Source organism: Egretta garzetta, unplaced genomic scaffold (genome assembly GCF_000687185.1).
Source record: "Egretta garzetta isolate BGI_Z169 unplaced genomic scaffold, ASM68718v1 scaffold118, whole genome shotgun sequence".
Classification (NCBI taxonomy): Eukaryota; Metazoa; Chordata; class Aves; order Pelecaniformes; family Ardeidae; genus Egretta; species Egretta garzetta.
This window is the reverse complement of record NW_009260484.1, coordinates 552,861-573,985: the sequence shown is the minus strand read 5'-3', so window position 1 is coordinate 573,985 and position 21,125 is coordinate 552,861. Positions and strand designations below refer to the sequence as shown.

Sequence of the window (21,125 nt, the reverse complement as noted above, 5' to 3'; positions counted from 1 at the left end):
TATCTGAGGGGAAGGGCCGCGCAGAACCCGCCTCCCTCAGGCTTACCGCTCCCTCTCCTCGTGGCCCTGCGCCTCGGGGCGAGAGGGGTGTCGGGTCGTGGCCACTCCCGGAGCAGTGTGGCTGGGGGGCTATGACAGGGATGGAGGGCCGGTGGCTTGAAGCCAGGGGTCCCAGGCTGCCTTTGCCTCCTTTCTGCTGATGGAGAGGCGCCTCAGAGGGGGTGACGGTAGAGCTCAGTCCGGGAGCTGTTAATGAGGCTCTTCTGCCCCGCCAGGTAAGGTGCCAGCTCTCTCCCGTTCCTCTGCTTGAACCTGGAGGAGCTACCAGAGTCCTTCACCGTCAGGTGTAGGCTAACAGCTTGTACAGGTCATATGGCTGCAGGAAAGTAACAGCGCAAATACCCACATACAAACATAGGATACAACATACAAATGATAACACACATATAGCAAGGAAGGGTGCTGTTGGCTGAATCCTATGTGTTAAATGTTGAACACAAATTTGCTCTAAAGGTTTGTTTACTGTTTGGTTTTAGCCCAGAATTGTATTTCTCTCTCGAGTCTTTGCAGGTGTCTTAAGCGCAGATTCACTAATGATCAAAGAAACCTCATCCTGTGGGAATTCATCCCTGAGCCGTAGGCTTGACACATAGCTCAGGAATTCACTGTTCTTCTGCACAGCTACATCACCTTGCAGTTTCAGACTCAATCCTTTGCTTCCAGCCACACTGGCTATCCCTTTCCACACTGTTTTTATATCTCAGAATGGCCAGACTGGAGTTCTGTAGGCCCCTCACCAACAAAAATGTTTTCACCACTACTCCAAGGACGGCCCTACAGCTGAAAAGTTTCTGCTGCGACCATTCAGAGGGCAGACTTGCCACACACAGTTTAGGCAAGCAAGGAAACACCAAGCTTCTCAGACCAGGTGTGAGCCCAGTTCCCAACATTGCAGTCCTCTGAGCTAGTATGGATGTCAGCACCAACTGGAGTAGATTTAGGATACTGGAGTTAAAAACCCTTTCCAGGTATTAAACCTGAGAAGGATTCAGTAAGATTCAGGACTTTTTGCTTCCACAGCTGGACTCTCAGCTGATTGAACAACCAGATAGTCAGGGCTGAAGCAGATGATTTCTAACATGTGGGGCTTTATTAGCTGTGAGCCAGATACTTCATATTGTCTAGTATCAGAAGCCAAGGGAAGAAAATGAATTAACTCCCTTTACTGGATGTGGCTGAAGTCATCCCTACTTAAATGGGCTTTTATTCTTTACTCATCAAGGTTCTTGTGAAGAGAAGGCAAGTTCCCTGCCAGGACGTGTCATAGATGATACGAAACCCCAGACGCTGAGTGAAGTGATCTTTAGCACTCAAGTCCACCTCCCTCTGTTGTCGGTCCACATGTAGTCCACCTCCCTTTTCTAGTCTCATACCCAGCTCACAGCCAGCTGACTGATACATCTAAGGGAATCCCCACTGAAGGGAAATACCTCACTGCTTTAGTTCCTCTTTTATGGGTTTTTCCAGTGGGGGATGGGGAGGGGTGCAAAGAAGGGGGTAAAGAGGGGTCAACCCTAAGTCAAAAAAAGCAGAGAAGGCTAGCAAAGGAGAGAATACATTCTACTTGAGCTAACATGGATCTAAAGTATCCTTCTGGGTTCTGGAGGCATCCAGGAAACTGAAGGCTGCAAAGAGCAATTTAAACGGTGAAAAGCAACAAATCCTTTTTGGTGCTTTTTAATTTTAGATTTACAGATTGCTGAATCTTGTTTTAAACCCCAAGGAACATGCAGCATGGACAGAAATTTCAGGGTGTTCGAGACTTTCTTACCAGTTTGGAATGTGGACTGTATCTCCAAGCTTGAGTCTGCTCCCATTGCATGTTGTGCAATGGGGAAGTCTGCAGGAGACCCTGAAATATAACTGCCCTAAGAAAAACAAAACTCCATAACGAAACAAAGGCACTGATGTTCTGATGTTTCTGTTTCACAGCATTTGTCTCTTTCCATCTCCTGTCCATTGAGTACCATATTTAATTCTTCTGGAAAATTTTCTTCTGGTCAAGTATGGGCTGGCTGAAATTATGAAACCACAGTTTTCTTGCTTTAAAGCTACTTGCATTACTCCGATTAGTTTGTGCAGGAGAGTTCCTGCCCTTGATGCATAGGCATTACTTTATTTGAAGCCAATGGAAGCTTTGGCTGCCTTAAGGATTATGGGTTAAGGCCCTACATTTGTTGTACGCCACTGTATGACCTAAATGAGATTAGAATAATAAATACTGATTTATTATGAGGGCTTTATTTAGACATGTTTTGAGTATGAGGTCTGTGTCAGGATTAATAGTGAAATCTAACATGCCCAGGCACAGAGAAAGCCCAACAATGAAAGGACATTTTTTCCCTTGAGAAAACTGGTTCCCAGCCCTCTGTTTGGCTCTTGCCAGAGTTGCTAAATGTTGAATGGCACAGAGATGCTGGATCCCAAAGATGGTGACGTAGTCCATAACTTGGAGATGAGCCCACACCGAGTGAAGGACGGAAGTATCCCATTGGCAGTATTTTCCAAAGCTAAATACTCATGCTCTGCAATACATTAGCATTCAAAAAGCCTCAAATATAAGGTTTTCAGAATCCAAAGACAAATGAGAGGCTACAGGTTCAGGATTTACTGGTTAATTCATCCATCTTGTTGAGCAGGCACTAGTTTAGGTGCCTGCCCTGTAGATAAACCAGATTCCTGAACATGTTCCAAGGGAATGTCCATTCTTTTCAGCATCCCGGCCACCATCTCTCATCAGGAAACCTGACATCTTGTCATGTAATGCACCAAATCACAATGGCCTAAGTATTAGACACAGAAGGTGTGTGCTTACACCACACAGTTAAATTTCTCTATTCTAATAGCTACATTACTAATGGCTTCAGAGGAATTTTCCTTTCCAAAAAGTTATTTAAATTGAAAACAGTGGACTGCAAGGATGTGAGCTGGTATTTCTGCAGGACATGAATTGAAGAAAGAGGAGGTGTGTTGTGACAAGTTCGGGTGAATTAAATCTTCAAGAATTCCAGAGTATCTCTGTCTTTTGTCTAATTCAAAGTGTCTTAATACTCCCACTGTCCACCAGCTAGTTGATGGATCTTGTTGAACAGCAGATTTCTGCCCCGCTTGTTTTTTGAGTAGAAATAGCAAGAATTACTTCCTTCAAAATGTTGTTGAGTTTTGTAATCGTAGGCCTCATGGAGTGCGGAGCAAAAGACAATATTGAACCAGAATACCATTTTCTTTTCCTTTGGTTTGGCAAGAGGCCTGCCTATCTGGCAGCCTCTCCTGGTATGTCTCAGTTGGGGTGGAACTGGATGGACTCTCACAATTTTTCAGATAACTTTAGGGAAAAGCAACTTTTGAAGAAGGACCAACTTTAAGGTCCAGCTATGATACTTTCTGTATTTGAGGTTTAAACCATGAGAGCCAGGTATTTGTAAGAAACACAATCCAAGAAATCATGAAACCTCAAAAGAATGAAAAACTTGACAGTGTAACTGAGGACAAGCTCTCTGGACTACCATAGTATAAAATCAAAGAAGAAGATGGTTCAGTATCTAAAAAAAATCTTCAATTACTTTATTTTCTTCACTTCCTCGAAGTGCTTCTTTCTGCAAAACCCTTTCTAAAAGACTTTTTGAACTACACACTAGTGGGAGTCATTAGGTGCAGTGTTTTAGCACACAGTGATTCGCTAACAGTCTTGCCAGCAAATTCATTAACTGCAAGTGACATCAAAGACGAGAACTCTGGACCTTTCTGCTCAGGAGCAGGGCAGCAGTTCAACTTGCAGAATCCAGATACTTTATGTTATCTATTTTTGTTCATTTCAAGTCAAATAGCAGTGGGACAGCCTAGCTAAGAAATTTTTGAACCCTCAAGCTCCACTCAAGTTTATTCCTTTGGACAATGCCCCTTAGAAAGAAAACGGTAATGCAAACAAATTGCCTGGACTGGATGAACTTCTTAAGTGCTGGAGAGCTGCATGGGAAGTTTGCTTAGTTAAGAAGTTTCTTGCAATGCTGTAATGTAGTGTTTCCCAACCAACCTTTGCACACCTGCTGGCAAGGACACACGCCTGTGACGCAGTCCGTGTGACCACTGTTCTTTGCTGTCCCTTGGCAACATGTGCAGCAGCTTGCTTTGGCTGTTTGCAACATGCTGCCCACGAAGCCTGTGTTGGCAAATCACACCCACAGGGGCACTAAGGGAAACCAGCAGTTTGATGAGTAGAAATGGATTCCTGCTTCTCTATACATTTTATAGTATACTTCAGGCATGTGGTAGTCTTAAAATCCCTGTGTTTTTTGCTGATGGCATGCCATGGAAGCCTTTGCCCTCATTTAGTAGGTTAAAGTCTCACAGCAGAAACTGTGAAGAGTTGTTACAGGTCACTGATAAAAAGCAACAGAGTGCTTATGGCCACCATGGGTTAGTGTTAGCCACAATCATAATCAGAAAGTCTGTGCAGAAAGCAGAGAGGTGGTGTGTAACCCACTGAATTTATTATCACTGTACTCTGGCCTCTAGATAGTGCATGTGTGCACTGGGGTTGTGGAGATCAAGAGATGTGTAAGACAGACCTATTAGTGGAACTGGAAAAGCTTAAGGTTTTCCTTGTGTGCTAGAAGGAAGTAAGTATCATTCTAGGGGAGATGTTTTCCTGATCTGGGAGACAGAGCCTTCTGTAGTACATATGGAAATATATTTTGTTGTATCTATTCTATTTGTTATACGTATTGTCTAAACTCCTGTCCTGACCATTTCTCTTCCCTGTGTTTGCCTAATGAACTTGATGGCCTGAGTACAGCCAGATACTCTGGCAAACTTGCTTCAGAAACTGCTCAGTTTTCCATGCTCTACCCTGTCAATTTTACTTTTTTCCAGGAAATACACAGGGTCTAGGAGCAGGTGCTAATTTAAAACTAAATCCAAGTTTATTTATGTTGAAGCCATAAAATTATCTTTCTGTGCAAGCTATAACATACCTCTGTACATGTACATAATTTTCAGTGCTTGGACATTTTTTATCCTCTCTCCTCTTTCCCATTGTTCATTGTATGTTCTGTATATTTCTATACACAGCCAAATGGACACAGCCACTCGGTGCTGTGTATCACCCTGCTTCTGTGAGCTGTTTATCCAGGATTTCCAAAGCTGACTGCTCCTGGTAAGGGTCTTAAATTCATATCTTGACACCTTAATAGAAGTGACCTGATTTACAGAAGCGCTGAGAAGCCACAGGTCCCTTTACAGTCAATGGGAGCTGAGTTTGCTTTGCACCTTTAAAATCAAACTGCTTATGTTTCAGTACCTAAACAAGGATTTTGAAACATAGCTTTAAGTGTTCAGTGTGGGTATTTTTAGGGCAGGATGGGCTTCTGTTTGAGATCTTTTTAAAGAACTATCCAAACTTATATATGCTGTATTTATAAGCACAATTATAATTGTCTTTTTCAACAAAATAGTAGTTCTGAACTCCTCTTGGGGTGAGGCATTAATAATGGAAATAATTATTTTAATTAGTGCTCTGTGTCAGTATCAGTATCTGCATACCCTGAACACTGTGTTAGTTCAGTACACGGACTCTTTCACTAGAGGAATCTTTTTTCATTGCTTACCAGATGTGTGGGATCCTCCCTGGTGATTGTTCCAGGTAACAAGCACTTCTCATAATCATTTTACTAAAAATGATAGAACAAAACATGGCAGTGCTTCAGCCACAACCAAGCTATCTTATAAAAACCTTGCTATTTGATGGTATATGACACTGTACATGACCTAAAGGTACATGAAGCATTTCCACCATGCTACAAATGTCTGAACCACTCAGTTTCAGTTCTCACTTCTCAGCCCCGTGAGTCAAGCCCAGCAGCCTGCCATAGCGCCTATTAATTTATAGATTTAATCCCAAAGGCACATCTGCACACTTGTGAGAAGGCACGTCTGGTCAGCTGTTGCCCCGGTGACGGCACAAATGGACAATGACCAGGAAGAAAAGAGCCTGTAGCTACATGTATGCTTTGGTGAATTTGGGTATTGAGGGGGTTTTATTTGTTCCTGTACACACCACAAGCCTGGAGCGGCCTTTTCTCCCATTCTAATGAAATGTCTTATATTAGAAGAAAAAGAAGATAGATACTGAATGTGTTAGATTTGCTGTGCAGATTGTGTATTTCCTTATAAACACAAAGGTTTCTGCAATGCAGAGCTGAACCATTACAGCTTATTACAGTGGTTTTAATTTCATGATTACTTGAAGGTGCATAAAATTATTCTTCATGAAATGCAGCTAAATAAAGTGCTTGCTAAATGGAAAACAAGACCAAAAAAATCACAAAGATATGATATGGCTGCCACTGGGAAAATGTCAGGTACCTGCTTCTTGTAGAAAATGGAACATTACTTAGCTAATTTAAAATCCAGATAAATTTCCTTAGGAAAAAAAAAAACCAGTAAACCGTTCAGGGGCTGGTGGATTTCTTTGTTTCTTCAGAATAGTAAAGGTTTGTGCACAAACATCAGCAAAGGGCAGCTTTCTGAGCTGTTCCCTGCCAACTGCTGACAAAGGCAGTCCTAATGAATCATTCTGAATTGTGATCATGTGCTACCAGCTCACAGCGAGCTGCCAAAGAGGAAGTGCAGCTTGTTTTCTTTCATTTTCTTGATTCCTATGCTGTAGGAAGATGAAAGGAGAAGGAGGAGGCAACAGCGGCAGCCAAACTTAATAAATAATTCTGACGATTCCTGATATCAAATGGAGGCCCCTCAGTGGGACCCACTGAAAAATGACACCCTTCCGCCGACCCTGACGCCAGCTGTCCCTCCGTATGTGAAGTTGGGCCTGACCATTGTATATACTGTTTTTTATTCACTGCTTTTTGTGTTCATCTATGTCCAGCTCTGGCTGGTCCTTCACTACAGGCACAAGAGGTTCAGTTACCAAACTGTCTTTCTGTTTCTGTGCTTGTTTTGGGCCTCTCTTAGGACTGTGCTCTTTTCATTTTATTTCAAAGACTTTGTCACAGCAAATTCTCTCAGTCCCTTCATCTTCTGGCTTCTCTATTGCTTCCCCGTCTGCCTCCAGTTTTTCACCCTGACCCTGATGAACCTTTACTTCACACAGGTAAGCAACAGATATTTGGTTGATTAAATCTGACAGAATGGTAAAGCATTGTTTTGTAAGAATAATGAGAAAAATGTAATTTCCTAATGTACCTTGGCAATTTCAGTTATTTAGTTGGGAATTTTAACTTTTGATCTATGTGCAAGTAATCAGTGTTACAATGAAACTGAAGCCTGAAATGATAATTTCAGGAATGGCAAATAATGTATCTACTGTCTATTAAATGGGTGTCATTTAATGTAAAGGTTGGGGAAAAAAATGTATAGGAGCATTTGAAAGCTGGGCATCCAAAATGCTGTTCTAGTTTTATTCTTTATTATTGTTCTTGTTGTTACTAGACTTGATAAACCTGCTAGCTTAGCAGACCTGATCTCTGTGTGCAGTCGGAACTGTAATTTCTAATTTTGCTGGCAACACCCCACCCCAGTTTTTCATAAGCTGGCTAATGTTTTTCTGAGTGCAGCTTCTATTCTGTGTATCACAATCAAAACTGTTGATCGAGTCCTACTGCAGACCCAAATTCCTGTAATGATCTGTATTACAAATAGCAGTGACTCCAGACCCCAGTAGTTGCTAAGTGCTGTACAGAGATACACCCTCTATTTCAAGGATGTTGTGATGTAAAGATATATTAGCTATCTAGTGGGGTAAAGGAAATAGTACCTCCATTTCCAAAAGAGGTCTTGAGAGTGTGTCTGTGGTACGGACAGCTGAGAAGCCAGATGAGCTAGGCTGCACAGTGCTCCAGGTTGCTGCAGTTAGGCTTGCTTGGAAGTATTTATGGTGAGCTTGGGTATCTTGGCACTGGGCTGCAGGACGGGATATTGGCATGCTGAGGCAAAGGAAGGCTGCTGGGCTTGCCTAAGATCTCACAGGAAGCTTGCAGGAGGGCAGGGACTGGATACTCTATCTCCTCAATTCCATGAGGGTGCCTGGAGCAGGAAGCCAAGCCTGCACTCATATGACCCTTGTCAAAGTCCTCTTTCCCAGTGCAGGGGTAGTTGGCCGGGAGAGTACCAGCCTGTGCTGGAGCACCCCCGGCAGTGCTCAGGATGCTTTGGGTGTTGCTGTGTGCCCCACTTGGAACAGCTCGGTGCCTGGGTCTTGGTGCTTCTGTAGTGCCTACAGTGTTTAACAGCACTCTGTAGTGATTACAGGCCTGTCAATTCTGAACAGCCTGGCTGGAGAAATCAGGCTGCTTGTGAGAGCTGCCATCCCAGAGCTGAAAAAGCAGCAATGGTAAGCATGACAGATGTAAGAGGATCACTTGAGTTGTAGAGAGCATTAAATACTTAGAACCACATACGCAGTTTTGTGCTTAGGTTTACTTTTCTGGATTCAATGTCTGAAACACCTGCTAACTCACCCCTCTTCACTCCCTGGGACTTGAGATATATTAAGGGATTACAGGGACCTTTCATCTACATGCTACTCAAATCCAGCTCAGGCACGGGGTGACCTATGCTTTATCCCATAGTTATTGTGAGAGTCATTTGATAATGGTGCAGTTCCCCAGGGGCAAATGTCTATCATCACACAGTCCATCCCCATCACAGCAGCTGGGACTAAGTCATAGCCCTAGGTCAGATCCTTCCGTCAGACACACATGTAGGGCTGCTGTGGAAGTCTGGAGGCAGAATGCAGCATCCTCGCTCTTTGCCAAGAAGAAGCCAAGGCTGGCACGAGCACAGCGGGGGCATGGCAGTCTGCACTCTGTGTGTTAGAGTGCCAGCACTTGGGGGTTTAGTGTTGCAGGTAACTGATTCCTTTCGTCTGAGGAAGATCTAAAAAGAGAGCATACAGAATGCATACATATGTCCATTTAAGTTATTTTTGGCATTGCTGTCTGATATCATTCAGGAAGTACAAGTCAGTGGTTGGAAACGGAAAAAATGCTAAGGCTATTGGTCCTGCCTTTGAGACAATTTCTGCTTTGTCACCATGAGTCCCCACGACCTTCCTCTCAGCCCCTCTGTAAAAGAGTGTCATGGTTACCTGTCTTGAAGGGTTGTTGTGAGGCTTTTGAAACAGTATTTGCAAGGGACTTTCAGAGTTTGTGATGTGCATCATAATCTTTAAAGATCGTGGCCCACTGTAGATAGGCATATTATTAGTACTGTTGTTTGCTTTAGAGCTGGTTGCTCCAGTGAAATCTCGTCTCAAATATCTCCCCTGCCAAAACAAAGACTTAAGAAATACAAGCACAGCCATTGTAGGGATATAATATAAGACACAGAATAAGTGCACATATTTTTGATTTGCTGTCATTAATTCTTTACTTCAAACCATTGAAAGGTGGTTTGGCTTGAAATTCAGCATCTTCTTGAGCCTGTATATTTAATGTGCATCTAGCTTCCCACAGTAGGCAAGCAAGAACTAGTGTGAAAGGGGTGGGGAGGAGGAACTTTGTTTTCAGTAATGGCTTATAACTTCACAGACAGAAACAACTTTTGTCCTTTTTTCTCTAGAAGGAAGGCAAGAAAGGTCTGCAGCTGTGTTTCATTGCATGAAACCCATGCTATTTAACCAGTGCTTAGCTAGAGGAAAAGAAGTTATCTATGTATAGTGTAGGAACAGAGGACTGGAAGACACCTCATGAGTCTCTCGAATTTGCAGGTGTTTATTATCTGCTGTACAGCACCCAGACATGCAGCACTGCCAGGAAAACTTTTAGACATAGATGTGAGAAGAAAAAGTGATTCCAAAAATATTGCAAATCCTCCTGGCCAAACAAAAATACCTCATCTGCCAAATGCCCGAGGCCATTTTTCAGAATAATAAGCACCTTTGAACTTGACAGAAAGTTAGCCACAACTATTCTCTTTTCAATAGGTATCACAAAGCAATGGGGATGCAAATTTAGACTGTTATTTTATGTGTAGGAAGACAAGTAAGCCATGGTGGCATCAGCACAGCAAGGGTTGTTCCTAGACTTGAGCATCACCATCAGCAGATACAGCAGAAGCAGCTGTAATGCGTTGAGGCAGGTTGCTTAAAGTGGGGGACGAGTGGACAAAAGAGAAGTTACAATCAAACTGATTTTGACTCAGAACAAATCCTAGTGATCTTTGGATTAAGACCCAAATTAAGGGTTCTTCGCTATGGTCTTGATGCCCTACTTAGGGCAGAACAGAAGATAAGGCTGCTGCAGGTAAGGCTTATATGATACTAGCTCCTTTCAGAAATCACATACTGCAGAAAATATGTATGATTTCTAATGAGCATGCTGAATTTATTAGAATTTATTAATCCTCTGTCTGTATTCATTCTCTTCTAAAGAAAAAAAGTAGTAAGATTACCTACGCTCTCAGGATAAGCTTCTGTCTACTTAGAAATCATTAAAAGAAACCTCAAGTGAAGATGACACCCAGTGGCACTTTCGTAAAACAGTAGCCCAACACCAGCAAATACCTGCATCGTACCAAGCCAGAGCAGCTCCCTGATCCTGATCCATCAGATAGGCAGCTAAGCGTGTGTTTCCACCTACAGAGACCGAAAAGCCCATATATATGTTTGCTTCACACCTGCAGCTCCCATGGGTTTATTCTGCTGCTTGATGAAGCTAAGACTGCAAATCAGCAAATAATATATTTTCTACTTTAAGTGACTCCAGGCAGTGAGGATGCCAGCACTCAAGCGCTCTTTTATTTATGTCATGCCTGGCCAAATCTTCCCTGCCCCTGCCAAGGGGAGACTGAGATGAGTCTTCAGGCTTTACAGTCAGTGCTGAGGGCAAAAGTGTAAAGAGGCTGTGGGACATAAAGTAAGAAGTTGCCTTTTCTGGTGTGTGTGTGAGAGGTGGGCAGAGAAGGGCTTGCTTCACTTTGTCCTGTTCGCTTCAGACTTGACATTGCCCTGGGGAACAGGATACAAATGAAGCAGGAGGGAGGCTAGGCTGGAGAGTTATAGGCTCAAAAAACAAGGTCAGGGCCAGAAACTGTGAGCCATAGGGGATGCTGGAAATCCCAGGCTTCCCTTGTGACCAGGCACAGCAAACCATTTGGTGGGCTGTAGGTTTAATCATCAGGTTGGGAGCTTCTCCAGCACTTAGGGAACATGGTGCTGAGCTAAAGAACTGTGAGGCTGTATGGGTGGAGAAGGGCTGGTAGGCAGATTTACCTCTCTTTCCTCCTCCCTAACCATCTTCCCTTTTCACTGGCATCCAGACTGAGAAGCTTACCCTGCCTCCCAGGCAGGGCTGATAAAATCAGGGACTTTCAAATGAAGAGAAATTATTGAGAGTAAGGCAGCTTAGAGGGGAGCTGGCCATGCTGGAAGTGCCTGGCAGGGCGGGGTAAAACTGGCACAAGGCTTTCAGAGAGGTTATGTGTATCTTGGTGGAACTGGGATATGTGTTAGCTCTGGGAAGAAAATTAAGAGAACTTCTCATACTCTCATTACTGGGGATAGCATTTCAAAAGTAATACCACCAGCAAGAGAACAGAGAGGGCTTTTTATTAGGAGAAATATTAATTTTGTAGTAGAAATGAATTCACCATATTTTATAAAGCTTGTTTTTAATTTAAAGCATGCTTTAGATTGTGCATAGAACTACACAGGAGTCTAACTACAGATGGTAAAGCGTCAGCAAATATGTCTGGCGTAAAACGTTGCCCTATAGGAGACAAATTGCAACTGCAGACTGTCTGGCTATCAGCATCTGACATGAAGAATGAGGTCATTTGACTTGGAAAATAATTTTATAGGAAAGCTACACATGCAAGTTTGCTGTGCCTGCCAGTCCCACAATGATCCCTGTCCTTTCAGAACTATTTTTACCAATTTACACAAGGCTGAGTATGGTAGTGAGTCATGTTGCCCATGTCTGTGGGCCCTACCAAATGTGTAGAGTTTAGAGTAGAGGGAAAACTTGTATATTTTGGGGAATCTGATCCAAATGAAAGAATTAAGATGGGAGAAAGAGTGAAAGGGGAAGGTGAGCCTGGGACTGGAAGATACACAGCAGAAGAAAGGCATACGTGCTGATGGAGGGGGACTCTGGGCTTGCACGAGGTTGTGGCGTATTTTCAGGGTGCAAAGAGAAGTTTGCATGGATTGTGAGAGAGGAAGAGAGGGGCCGTGGTGAAAAGAACTGGGAAGGAAAAGTACATGCTCTGCTCCTTATAGAGTTTTTGAAATGAGAACTGGTAAATAAAGCTGAACCATTCCTGTGCAGAGGGCCAGCTTGGGACATATGAAACCACTTAACACATACCTCAGGCTTTGCGGGTAAGCTGAGCTGCGGCTCCTGTAAAAGTGAATTGATCTGCTAGCACTAGAGGTACGGTGGAGGTTTGTGCCAGCCATCATGTCAGTTCAGCTAAATCAGAGTATGGGCTGAAAATTGCTCCAGTGAGATTTTCTTTCTCTTTTGCTCTGGGAGTGTGTGACTTGGCTTTGACACCTGTTTCATTGATAGTCACAGGGCCAGAGTGGCTCCTGATTTAACTTTCAGAACTGCAGCTGGACTCCCCATAAGCTACAGTATCCTGGCCCTCTCTGCCTTCTCTGCTGCCCAGCAGCTCTGCAAGAGCTCCCTGCAGCTGAGCTGCTGATAGGCTCCCATGCCATCCCCACCGCTCCTCTGCTGGGGCCTGCTAAAGTGTCTTTAAGATCAGATGTTTACATCAGTTCCTGCAATGGAAATTTTCCCCGGCTGTATGAAGGGCTTTCTGGAGCCCTTTTGTACTGCTGCAGTTTTATAAGCCAGATATATACCTCAGGGGAGTGGAGGAGGGAGTGTGAGAATCTCATCTGAGGTTTCCAGTTTTTTGGTAAAAACAAGGAGTCGAAACAGGATATTTCTTCTTTAAAGAAAAAGCGAAAGGGGAACCACTTTTAAGAAGAAAAAGTAACCCTTTAGACATTAGAAAATTAGCAAGGAATTTTGCTGAGTTTTCCGTGTTGCTGTTCATCTTGGGGCTCTCTGAAAGGTCTTCTCCAAAAAGTCTGCCTTCTGCTTGCCATTTAGTCTATTCTTAGGAATAGCCTGGTTTGCTCTGATTTGCTGGGAGACTTGCTTAGATGACTCAGATATTGACTGGAAGCTTTCTCAACACTGTTGCGAGGAGGGGCCATTGAGCAACGCGTCTCAAGCTAAATGACTGTTAAAAGCAAAAAGCTGCACCCACGCACATTAAGTATATTGAGATCAGCTTCTGACATCCTTACTCCCACTAAGCAGCCCTTTATTCTGTGACAATCACATTGCTTCCAGCAAGGCTACTCATGAAATAAGGCCCCATCAGTGTTTAAGCAAAGGTGGCAGAACTTGGCTGCCTGTGTTTCTGTCTAGCAGTGAATTTGTAAGAGTGTCCATGCCTTATACTGTAGCTTTCATGCTATGTAGCATCCCTTTTTCATGCAGTATCCATTTGCTTTCTTACCAGTCATTTTGCTATGATAAAATTCAGAAGCATTTATCGGCTGGGACAAGTCCACCAAATGTAGAATCGCAGTAACAGCTCTTTTGGTGATCTTGCATCTGGAAATCCTGCTGGATCTGCAGCAGGAACTGCATGTTTGGTTTTAGCCATGTTATCCATGGAGTTTTTGCTGGGTAGGGCAGTCTTGGACTGCTTTATGTGACAGGACTGCTCTGTGACAGTATAGGGATGAGTGGATCATTTTGGGGGAACCACAGGAGATGTAATTCAGGAACTCGTGAATTTCCTAGGTTTTGTGGACCCAGCACAACTCATTCCCCACTGCAAATTGTTTGTCTTGCGTCGCTCTTTGCACAGGCTTTAAACACTTCTGTTCGGTGCTATTCCTGAAAGCTGTCAAAATTAACGGTACAATATGTGTGAGTAAGTGCTACTCAGAACAGGTGAGGACTGTGGAATGGCCCTAGGGACAAGTTTTACTAGTTTAGTTTCATTGAGGTCAGGAATCTGTTCCCTCCCACTTGCCCACAGTGTCTTCCAGAATAAGCAGGGTAGGCAACAAGTCTTGCACAAAAAGCATACGGGAAGTATTTTGAACCTCATCTCTTCTCTAAAAACTGACAGCCCCTCTTTGTGCACCACAGAAGTGCAGAACATTCACAAGCCTCTTGTAGCTCTCCTTTCAATAGCAAGTAAGTAAAACAACATAAAACTTCTTCCTGAACTCCTGTGAGAATTCAGGATCCAGGAATTTGGAGAATGAATCACAAACATCTTCTGTAAGGGATACTGCCAAAGACATTAACTATTTGAAAACAGTATCAATGGTTGCAGAATATTTTTAGAGGGGTTTTTTACCACCTTTTCAGTTTTTTTCTCAGCTATTATTTTCTAGGGCCTGCTGAAAAGCTCAGTGTTCTCTGCTGGTTCAGCTAGTGCTAAGCAGGCTGATGCATCACAAATATAATTTCCATGTCAAGGCAGCTGTCTATGGTGAATAGGAGTTAAATGACAAGTTGTTCCAGGAGCGCTGGAACAAGTGAAGCCTGATTTTCTCCAGATCTATGTCTCATGCTTGACTTTGAGCTGTTTCTGTAACTGGGGCATTTCTTACAATACTTTGCTACGCAGAGTCTCTCATATTGGGTGATGTGTAGGATCATTGTGCAGGGTTCTCCTCACAGGGGTCATGTATCAGATGCATTTATAGGGTTCCTTACTTCCTTTGGGTCACTAATTTTTAGGAGGGTGATAAAGAATCATGTCTTTGATGCTTCAAATATTTTTCCATCAGTTCTCTGACCAGAGTATTTTAAGATTAGTGGGGGGACAGATAAACAGGCTGACAGGCAGACACATGCCTACACATACATAGTGAGCATGTAAGTCCTGTTTCCTTGGGAAAGTGTGATAATCATAGCAAATATTATGCAAGCTATACTAAAGGGCATGCAAAATCCAGTGAAATGGATAAGGCAGGATAACTTGGGAGAAAACAATTAGAAAACAACTCAGAATAAGTCATACAGCATGGTTTTTTTGTAATACTAACAATCAATGTGCTTTGACATTGGTTTAAATAAACATTTGTAAACTGAGTGTATTTGGAGTATATTATCTTGTGAAAAAGCAGTGATGCTTCCCTGTAATTTTTTTCATAAATAAGATATAAAATATACTAATATATATTTGTATAATTTCTGGCGGTGGTTAAACACCCATGACTGATATTCCCTATCTGCATTGCAGAAAATGTGTCAGTATTTTGTCTTTCCTGTTGCAGCAAGGTAGCTACTGGGCTTGAGTATGAGCAAAAATACATACTGTACAGTGAACAGACAGCATAAGCCAAATATACCTCAGAGTAGAGCAATGAGTTTGGTTCTTGATGACATCCTTTTGGCACTGCAACATGGATACAAGCATATATATGCAATTTCAGGCCAGGGCACTATGACAGGCTTTTCATGTGAATAGAGAATCTGACCCAATATGTCAGTATGAGCTGGTCTATGGTGAAAGACATGTGCTGTTAGGTCATGTAAAAGCCTAATAATTACTTGCCTCTGTGATTACACTGGCATTAGTCCTCTTGTGAATACTGGTACAAAGGACCTTATTCACAAGCCAGAGTAAGTGAAAATAATGGTGTAGACAATTTGTATACAAGTACATCGTGATCGCCTGCTGAGTGGTTTTAATATTTTGCTTAGAGCTTTCCTGCCATGGATAAGCAACAAATGCAAATCTGTTATGAAATGAAACCTATCATTACATTTCTTGTGACCTGTGAGACAGGATTTCTGCAGATCATAGTGTCTTTCTTTACTTATATGTAGCCTATGTTTGATATGATATTTTTCTCTTTTACAGGTCATTTTCAAGGCTAAGTCAAAATATTCCCCAGAGCTACTGAAATACAGGTAAGAACTATGCAAAACATCCAATATGGTTAAGAAGAATAGCCATGCTCCTTGAGAAACCTCTTTGATAATGTGGCACTCATATCTCAGCTATTCATATTTATATACCAGTGTTTTATGATGATGGTTCTGAGGCCAGCTTCTTCCTATGACATTTAGGAATCTGTGTCATTTCCCAACACAAGCACCGTTTTGGACATTCATATATTTTAAATGCAATATTTCAAATGCAAGCAGAAAATTTATCCTGGTGATTTGTTTACAGGTTCTGAATAGTAGTATTGCTAGATTAATTCAGATCCAGTGCTTTGGTAAAGGTAGCAGAGTGATGTATTTATTGTGACAGGAATGAGTGGGACTGGGCATGTATTAATTTGTGAGGTCAGTGATAATGAAAGACTCAAAAGGTTTGGGAAGATGAGAGAAGAGTTGTGAAGGGAAGGAGGTAGAGAGAATGGATTCAACTTGATGATGTGTTTGGGAGCTCACAGATAACTTCCCCCAACTCCATTGAGTTGAGGTTATGGTAGCCTTTCATTTAGGTGGAGAGATTTTTTTGGGATGCTGTTGAGCCAGAGGGGTTGTCAGGAATTACTTGAAAGCTCCCCAAAGGGTAGTAATATCCAGAAAGCTGAGGAAGAGCTCAATTAATGTTTATTGTGGCAATGCCTAAAAGCCTCTTTGAGGCTTTGAGGCTTTGTTGTTTAGACAGGGGGGTAAAGAGAGAGGTTGTATCTCTAAAGAGAAAATTTACAATCTGAAATCAGGAAAGGAAAGCAGAGTAATTTGAAACTGAAATCTGTTATTTGCTGACTGTTCAGAACATAGTACCGTATCAACAGGTCAAATATTAACATTGTCCTTGCTCTGGAGAGTTTGTTATCAAATTGGATTTTGATACAGATGGAGAGGCGATCATCTGGAGCAAGTGCTTCAGAAACCATGTTTGGTGGAACGGTGGTACAATGAGGGCAGGCTCGGGGTGGGCTGTGCTGGGGCTGGTGAGGGTATGGGATGTGCAGGGTGTGGTGGCTGACTGAGGGATGTGGACTCCCTACTGAACCGCAGCTGATGCAGAAATTGTCAGGATGGGAATAGAGAGACTGTATCTGTTTTGGTGGCCTCAGGAATGCTTTCAAGTCAGTGGGTCTCTGTGCGTACCTTGGCCCCATCCCAAACTGCAAGGGGCAAAAGCTGGATGCTCTCTGGTAAAAAACGTGGAGTACAAAAAGCTGGATGCTCTCTGATAAAAACTGTGGTGTACAAATACATTCAACCCCTTGGCACTCTGGTTTCTGTGGGAAGGAAATCCAGGAGTATGGGCTGGCAGACAAGCACAACACACACTATCCAGGTCCCCAGCCAGCCCCCAATGCAGGTGTGCCTGCCCCTGATGGTACACATAGGCAAGAGGAACAAAGAGGACAGCTTTGCACAAAGCCTGGGCTGCAGGTCTATGAACACGTTCTTGGCTGGCTTTAGAGGTGAGAGGTAGAAGCTCATCTGCTACTGATGTTTGTGGCAAGGCTTTATTCCTGAAAACTGCTTGAAAGTGTCTTTCTTCAAAGAAAGGGAGCTTGTGATATTTAGTCAATGCCTATGAAGTGACTACATTAGGACCCTGCATGTAGCTCTTGGAGAGTTTCCATTCCTAAACATTTATGTATTGTGACTGGAATTACTCATGTACAGACTACCGCCCCCACAACAGTTCCATGTCCACCCTGACTCTTGTCTACTGCATTTCTAACACAGATCACTCTTGGATCTGGTCTAGCCTCTTCTCTTATTCAGCTCTGTTGGTAAAGGACTTCAGTAGTATTTTGTTTTAATATCTAGATATTGTACCACGAACATGGTTAGCCTGTGTAAAAGAGCCATATAACTAAAGCTGACCTCGTTTCCTAATTTGTACAGGGCAACTGAAATGGTGTAATATGTGCACACCCACAGTTGAGGTCCTGAATCATAATTGTGACAGGCTAGTGAAAGATGATAGAATCACAGAGTGGTTTGTGTTGGAAGGGACCTTTAAAGACCATCTAGTCCAACCCCCCCATGGGCAGGGACATCTTTCATTAGATCAGGTTGCTAAAATCCTGATGGAGAGATGGATGATAGAAAGATGGATGGCCTACAGACAGGGGCTGGAGTCTGCACTTACTGAATTTGATTTTTCTTCCTTGCTGAATGTTCACTTTTTGATTTTTTTTCCTCACTTTCTTTAATAACTGTCAGGCTGTATGGCCTGGTATTGGCATTTCTGCAATAGATAATGGCAACATACAGAGGGCAACATAGAGGTCGTATTGCGGTCTATGTATCAGAAATCAGAATCATTTCAGATATGGAAAAAATTGATAAAATCCTACCAGAGATTCAGAATCTTAAGCCAACTTTACTCAGCACAGCCTTCATTATGTTAATCACTGTGGCAAAAGAGCTCAAGGCGAAGCCTGTGCCAGCCCAACTTCATATGTAAACAGTCCTGCACATCTCCCCAGGCTTGGGGATTTCTTACAGTCCCTGGGTTTGGATGAGACTTGCTGTGCTGTGTGTGCATGCCTTTTTACACACAAGTGGTATGGTTTCTGAGGAAACCACATACAAAATGCAGTAGTTTAAAACAGATTTTTTGGTTAAACAAGATGAAACTCAGTGCATTCATCTGAAGATCGATTTTAAGCTCAAAGAAAAACTTGGGGTGCATCCAGCCTAACACAGAAAGAACAGAACACCCTGGCATGTGCCTTCCCCAGCTAAGCCAGATTAGAATCATAGAATCATAGAATCACTTTGGTTGGAAAAGACCTTTAGGATCATCGAGTCCAACCTTTAACCTAACACTGCCATCCCACCACTAAACCATGTCCCTAAGCACCTCATCTATCCTTCCTTTAAATACCTCCAGGGATGGGCACTTGACCACCTCCCTGGGAAGCCCATTCCAGAGCCTGACAACCCTTTAGGTGAAGAAGTTTTTCCTAATGTCTAGCCTAAACCTGCCCTGGCGTAACTTCAAACCATTCCCCCTCGTCCTATTGTCTGTCACCAGGGAGAAGAGGCCAACCCCCACCTCACTGCAGCCTCCTGTCAGGCAGTCGTAGAGGGTGATAGGGTCTCCCTTCAGCCTCCTCTTCTCCAGACTAAACAACCCCAGTTGCCTCAGCAGCTCCTTTTAAGGGACTAGCCCCAAAATGGGGATTAGGCACAGTGGGCCTTTGAACAGTCACTGGTGCAATCTGGAAGCACCTCTCCTGCCCTGCCTTTCTATTTTCTAAAAAACCCGTATGCTTACTCATGCCTTGTAGGTGCCCTTGCAGTTGAGCTGTAAGGATACATTCTGCCTTTGAGTTAGGAATGCTTTCTGCAGCTGCAGAGACCCTAAAACTGCCCTGAGAGACACAGCCTGCATCTCCATCAGTGCTTATTCAGAAGCTCAGCAGCAAAGCTTCTATTGTCAAAACAGGCAGCCGTTTCCCCAGCCACATTGTGTTAATAAGGGGGATGGAAGGTCATTATATGAAGAGCTGCACAACTGACTGGCCATGACAGCTCACCCTGGCACGTACAGGAGTATGTGGGCATGAGAGCGTGACAGTGGTTTTTTAGGGTTTTTTTTTTGGTTTTTTTGCTAAAATCCATCAAGGAGGAGCCTGGCCGGAAGCCTCTTAAGCTTCACTGGTTGCAAGCCAGCACCAAGGGCATGCAGGCTACACTGAAGCAGAAGGTCCTTCTGACAACGCTGAGCAAAAAGAAAGCATGTACTTACTGTCCTGCAAGTAGGCAACATGTAAGGGCATACCTTTCCTCATAATCCCAAACCCCACAAGAATATTTTACCTGCAGTACAGTGGAGGAGCAGAGATGAGACTATTAGATAGGCTTTGGGAGGGGAAGGAAAGGAAGACACATGACCGTCACTTAAAGACTTCTGAGATATTAATAAAAGCTGTAAATGTACCACCACCACAACTGCATTCTCCAGAGGAAGCTATGTGAGAGAGGAGCTTCAGGACAGCGGTGCTTCCAACATTAGACTGTGAGGTTTAAAGAAACTACTTGCTGCTTATCCTAAAAAGAGAGCCCTGCCCTGGAAAGTTAAGAATGAGCACAATCTTCTCCCCAAGAGGGAATTTCCATGACTGGCAAGGAAAAGACAACATCCTTGCTCACTGCCAGATATAGCTGAAAAGAAGGGCACTGATTCACAAGCAGGGACTTTCTTAGGCTTTCAGTTCTTCCTGTTACTCATTTAAAAAGTCTCAAAGTTATACCCCTTCCTCTCTTGCTCTCTGAAAACAAGCCAGCTGTGCTTCAGCCTTGTAGCTGGGTTGATGCTATCCCAAAAGGATATGAATGCGTGAAAGAAAAAGATCACCATTGGGCTAAAGTATTTTTAAACAATCAGAATTTGTTTCCCCAGGGACAGTCTGGATGTTTGTTGTCAGCTGAATTCAAAGTTCCCAGCAGGCATGAAAAGCTGTGGCCAAAACCTTTTGTTCAGTGACTGCAAATTATGACCCTTATCAGTAATTGCCTTGGTCAGCAATGATAACGAAGCAAGCAAATACCTGAAATGGAAACATGCTTGCTTTTTTTTTTTGGAGTAAAGAGGAATTAAAAGCAGCTTTCCTTGAGTATGTGGTATACTTATATTGCAAGTATCAGTGTTGGGTAGGTGAGAAAAAACAGATGGAGAAAACCAGTTCAGCTTCTGGGCTTCTGTCTGTCACATGTCTGTTCCAGCTCTGCTCCTGTGGTTGTGCCAACCCAGAATCAATATGCATATTTAAATTTCTTGATGTTTCTTTCAAGAGGCTGCCCATGACCAAGTTATTCGGGAAAAGGGACAGAGATACATGCTGGGGAACCAGTAACTCAGGGTTTTTTCCTGCTGTTAGACACTTCCCTAATTTAACATGAAATCTGACAACAAACATCAGCAGTCAGTGATGCTTCTCATGGCAGTAGTGGTATAGTAAAACTATGGTCAAAACCAGTCCATTCCAGGCAACTCAACCTTATGCAAGGTTTCTCCTCTCAGAGGATTGGTGCTGTATATGAAGTGCACACTCTGAGAAAGTGCATGTGTATTTTAAGTAGTTTTTAAGAACTGTGCTGTTGTTTTTCTACTGCAAACGC

At 43.1% G+C, this 21,125-nt stretch overlaps 2 protein-coding genes across 3 annotated transcripts in view; one reads left to right on the top strand and one right to left on the bottom strand.

The window, feature by feature from the left end:
- The window catches only part of NID1 (nidogen 1), a 74,093-nt gene extending 66,109 nt beyond the window's left edge, over positions 1 to 7,984 (bottom strand). The window contains exon 1 of the mRNA XM_035899703.1: positions 7,835 to 7,984. Within this exon, the coding sequence (XP_035755596.1) occupies positions 7,835 to 7,840 (6 nt within the window). The 5' untranslated portion in view covers positions 7,841 to 7,984. The remainder of the gene's footprint in view (positions 1 to 7,834) is intronic.
- Positions 6,730 to 21,125, top strand: part of GPR137B (G protein-coupled receptor 137B) — a 26,942-nt gene continuing 12,546 nt past the window's right edge. For both annotated transcript variants that reach the window (XM_009644127.2, XM_035899706.1), the window contains exons 1-2: positions 6,730 to 7,171; positions 15,931 to 15,980. In XM_009644127.2, the coding sequence (XP_009642422.1) occupies positions 6,803 to 7,171; positions 15,931 to 15,980 (419 nt within the window). In that variant the 5' untranslated portion in view covers positions 6,730 to 6,802. The remainder of the gene's footprint in view (positions 7,172 to 15,930; positions 15,981 to 21,125) is intronic.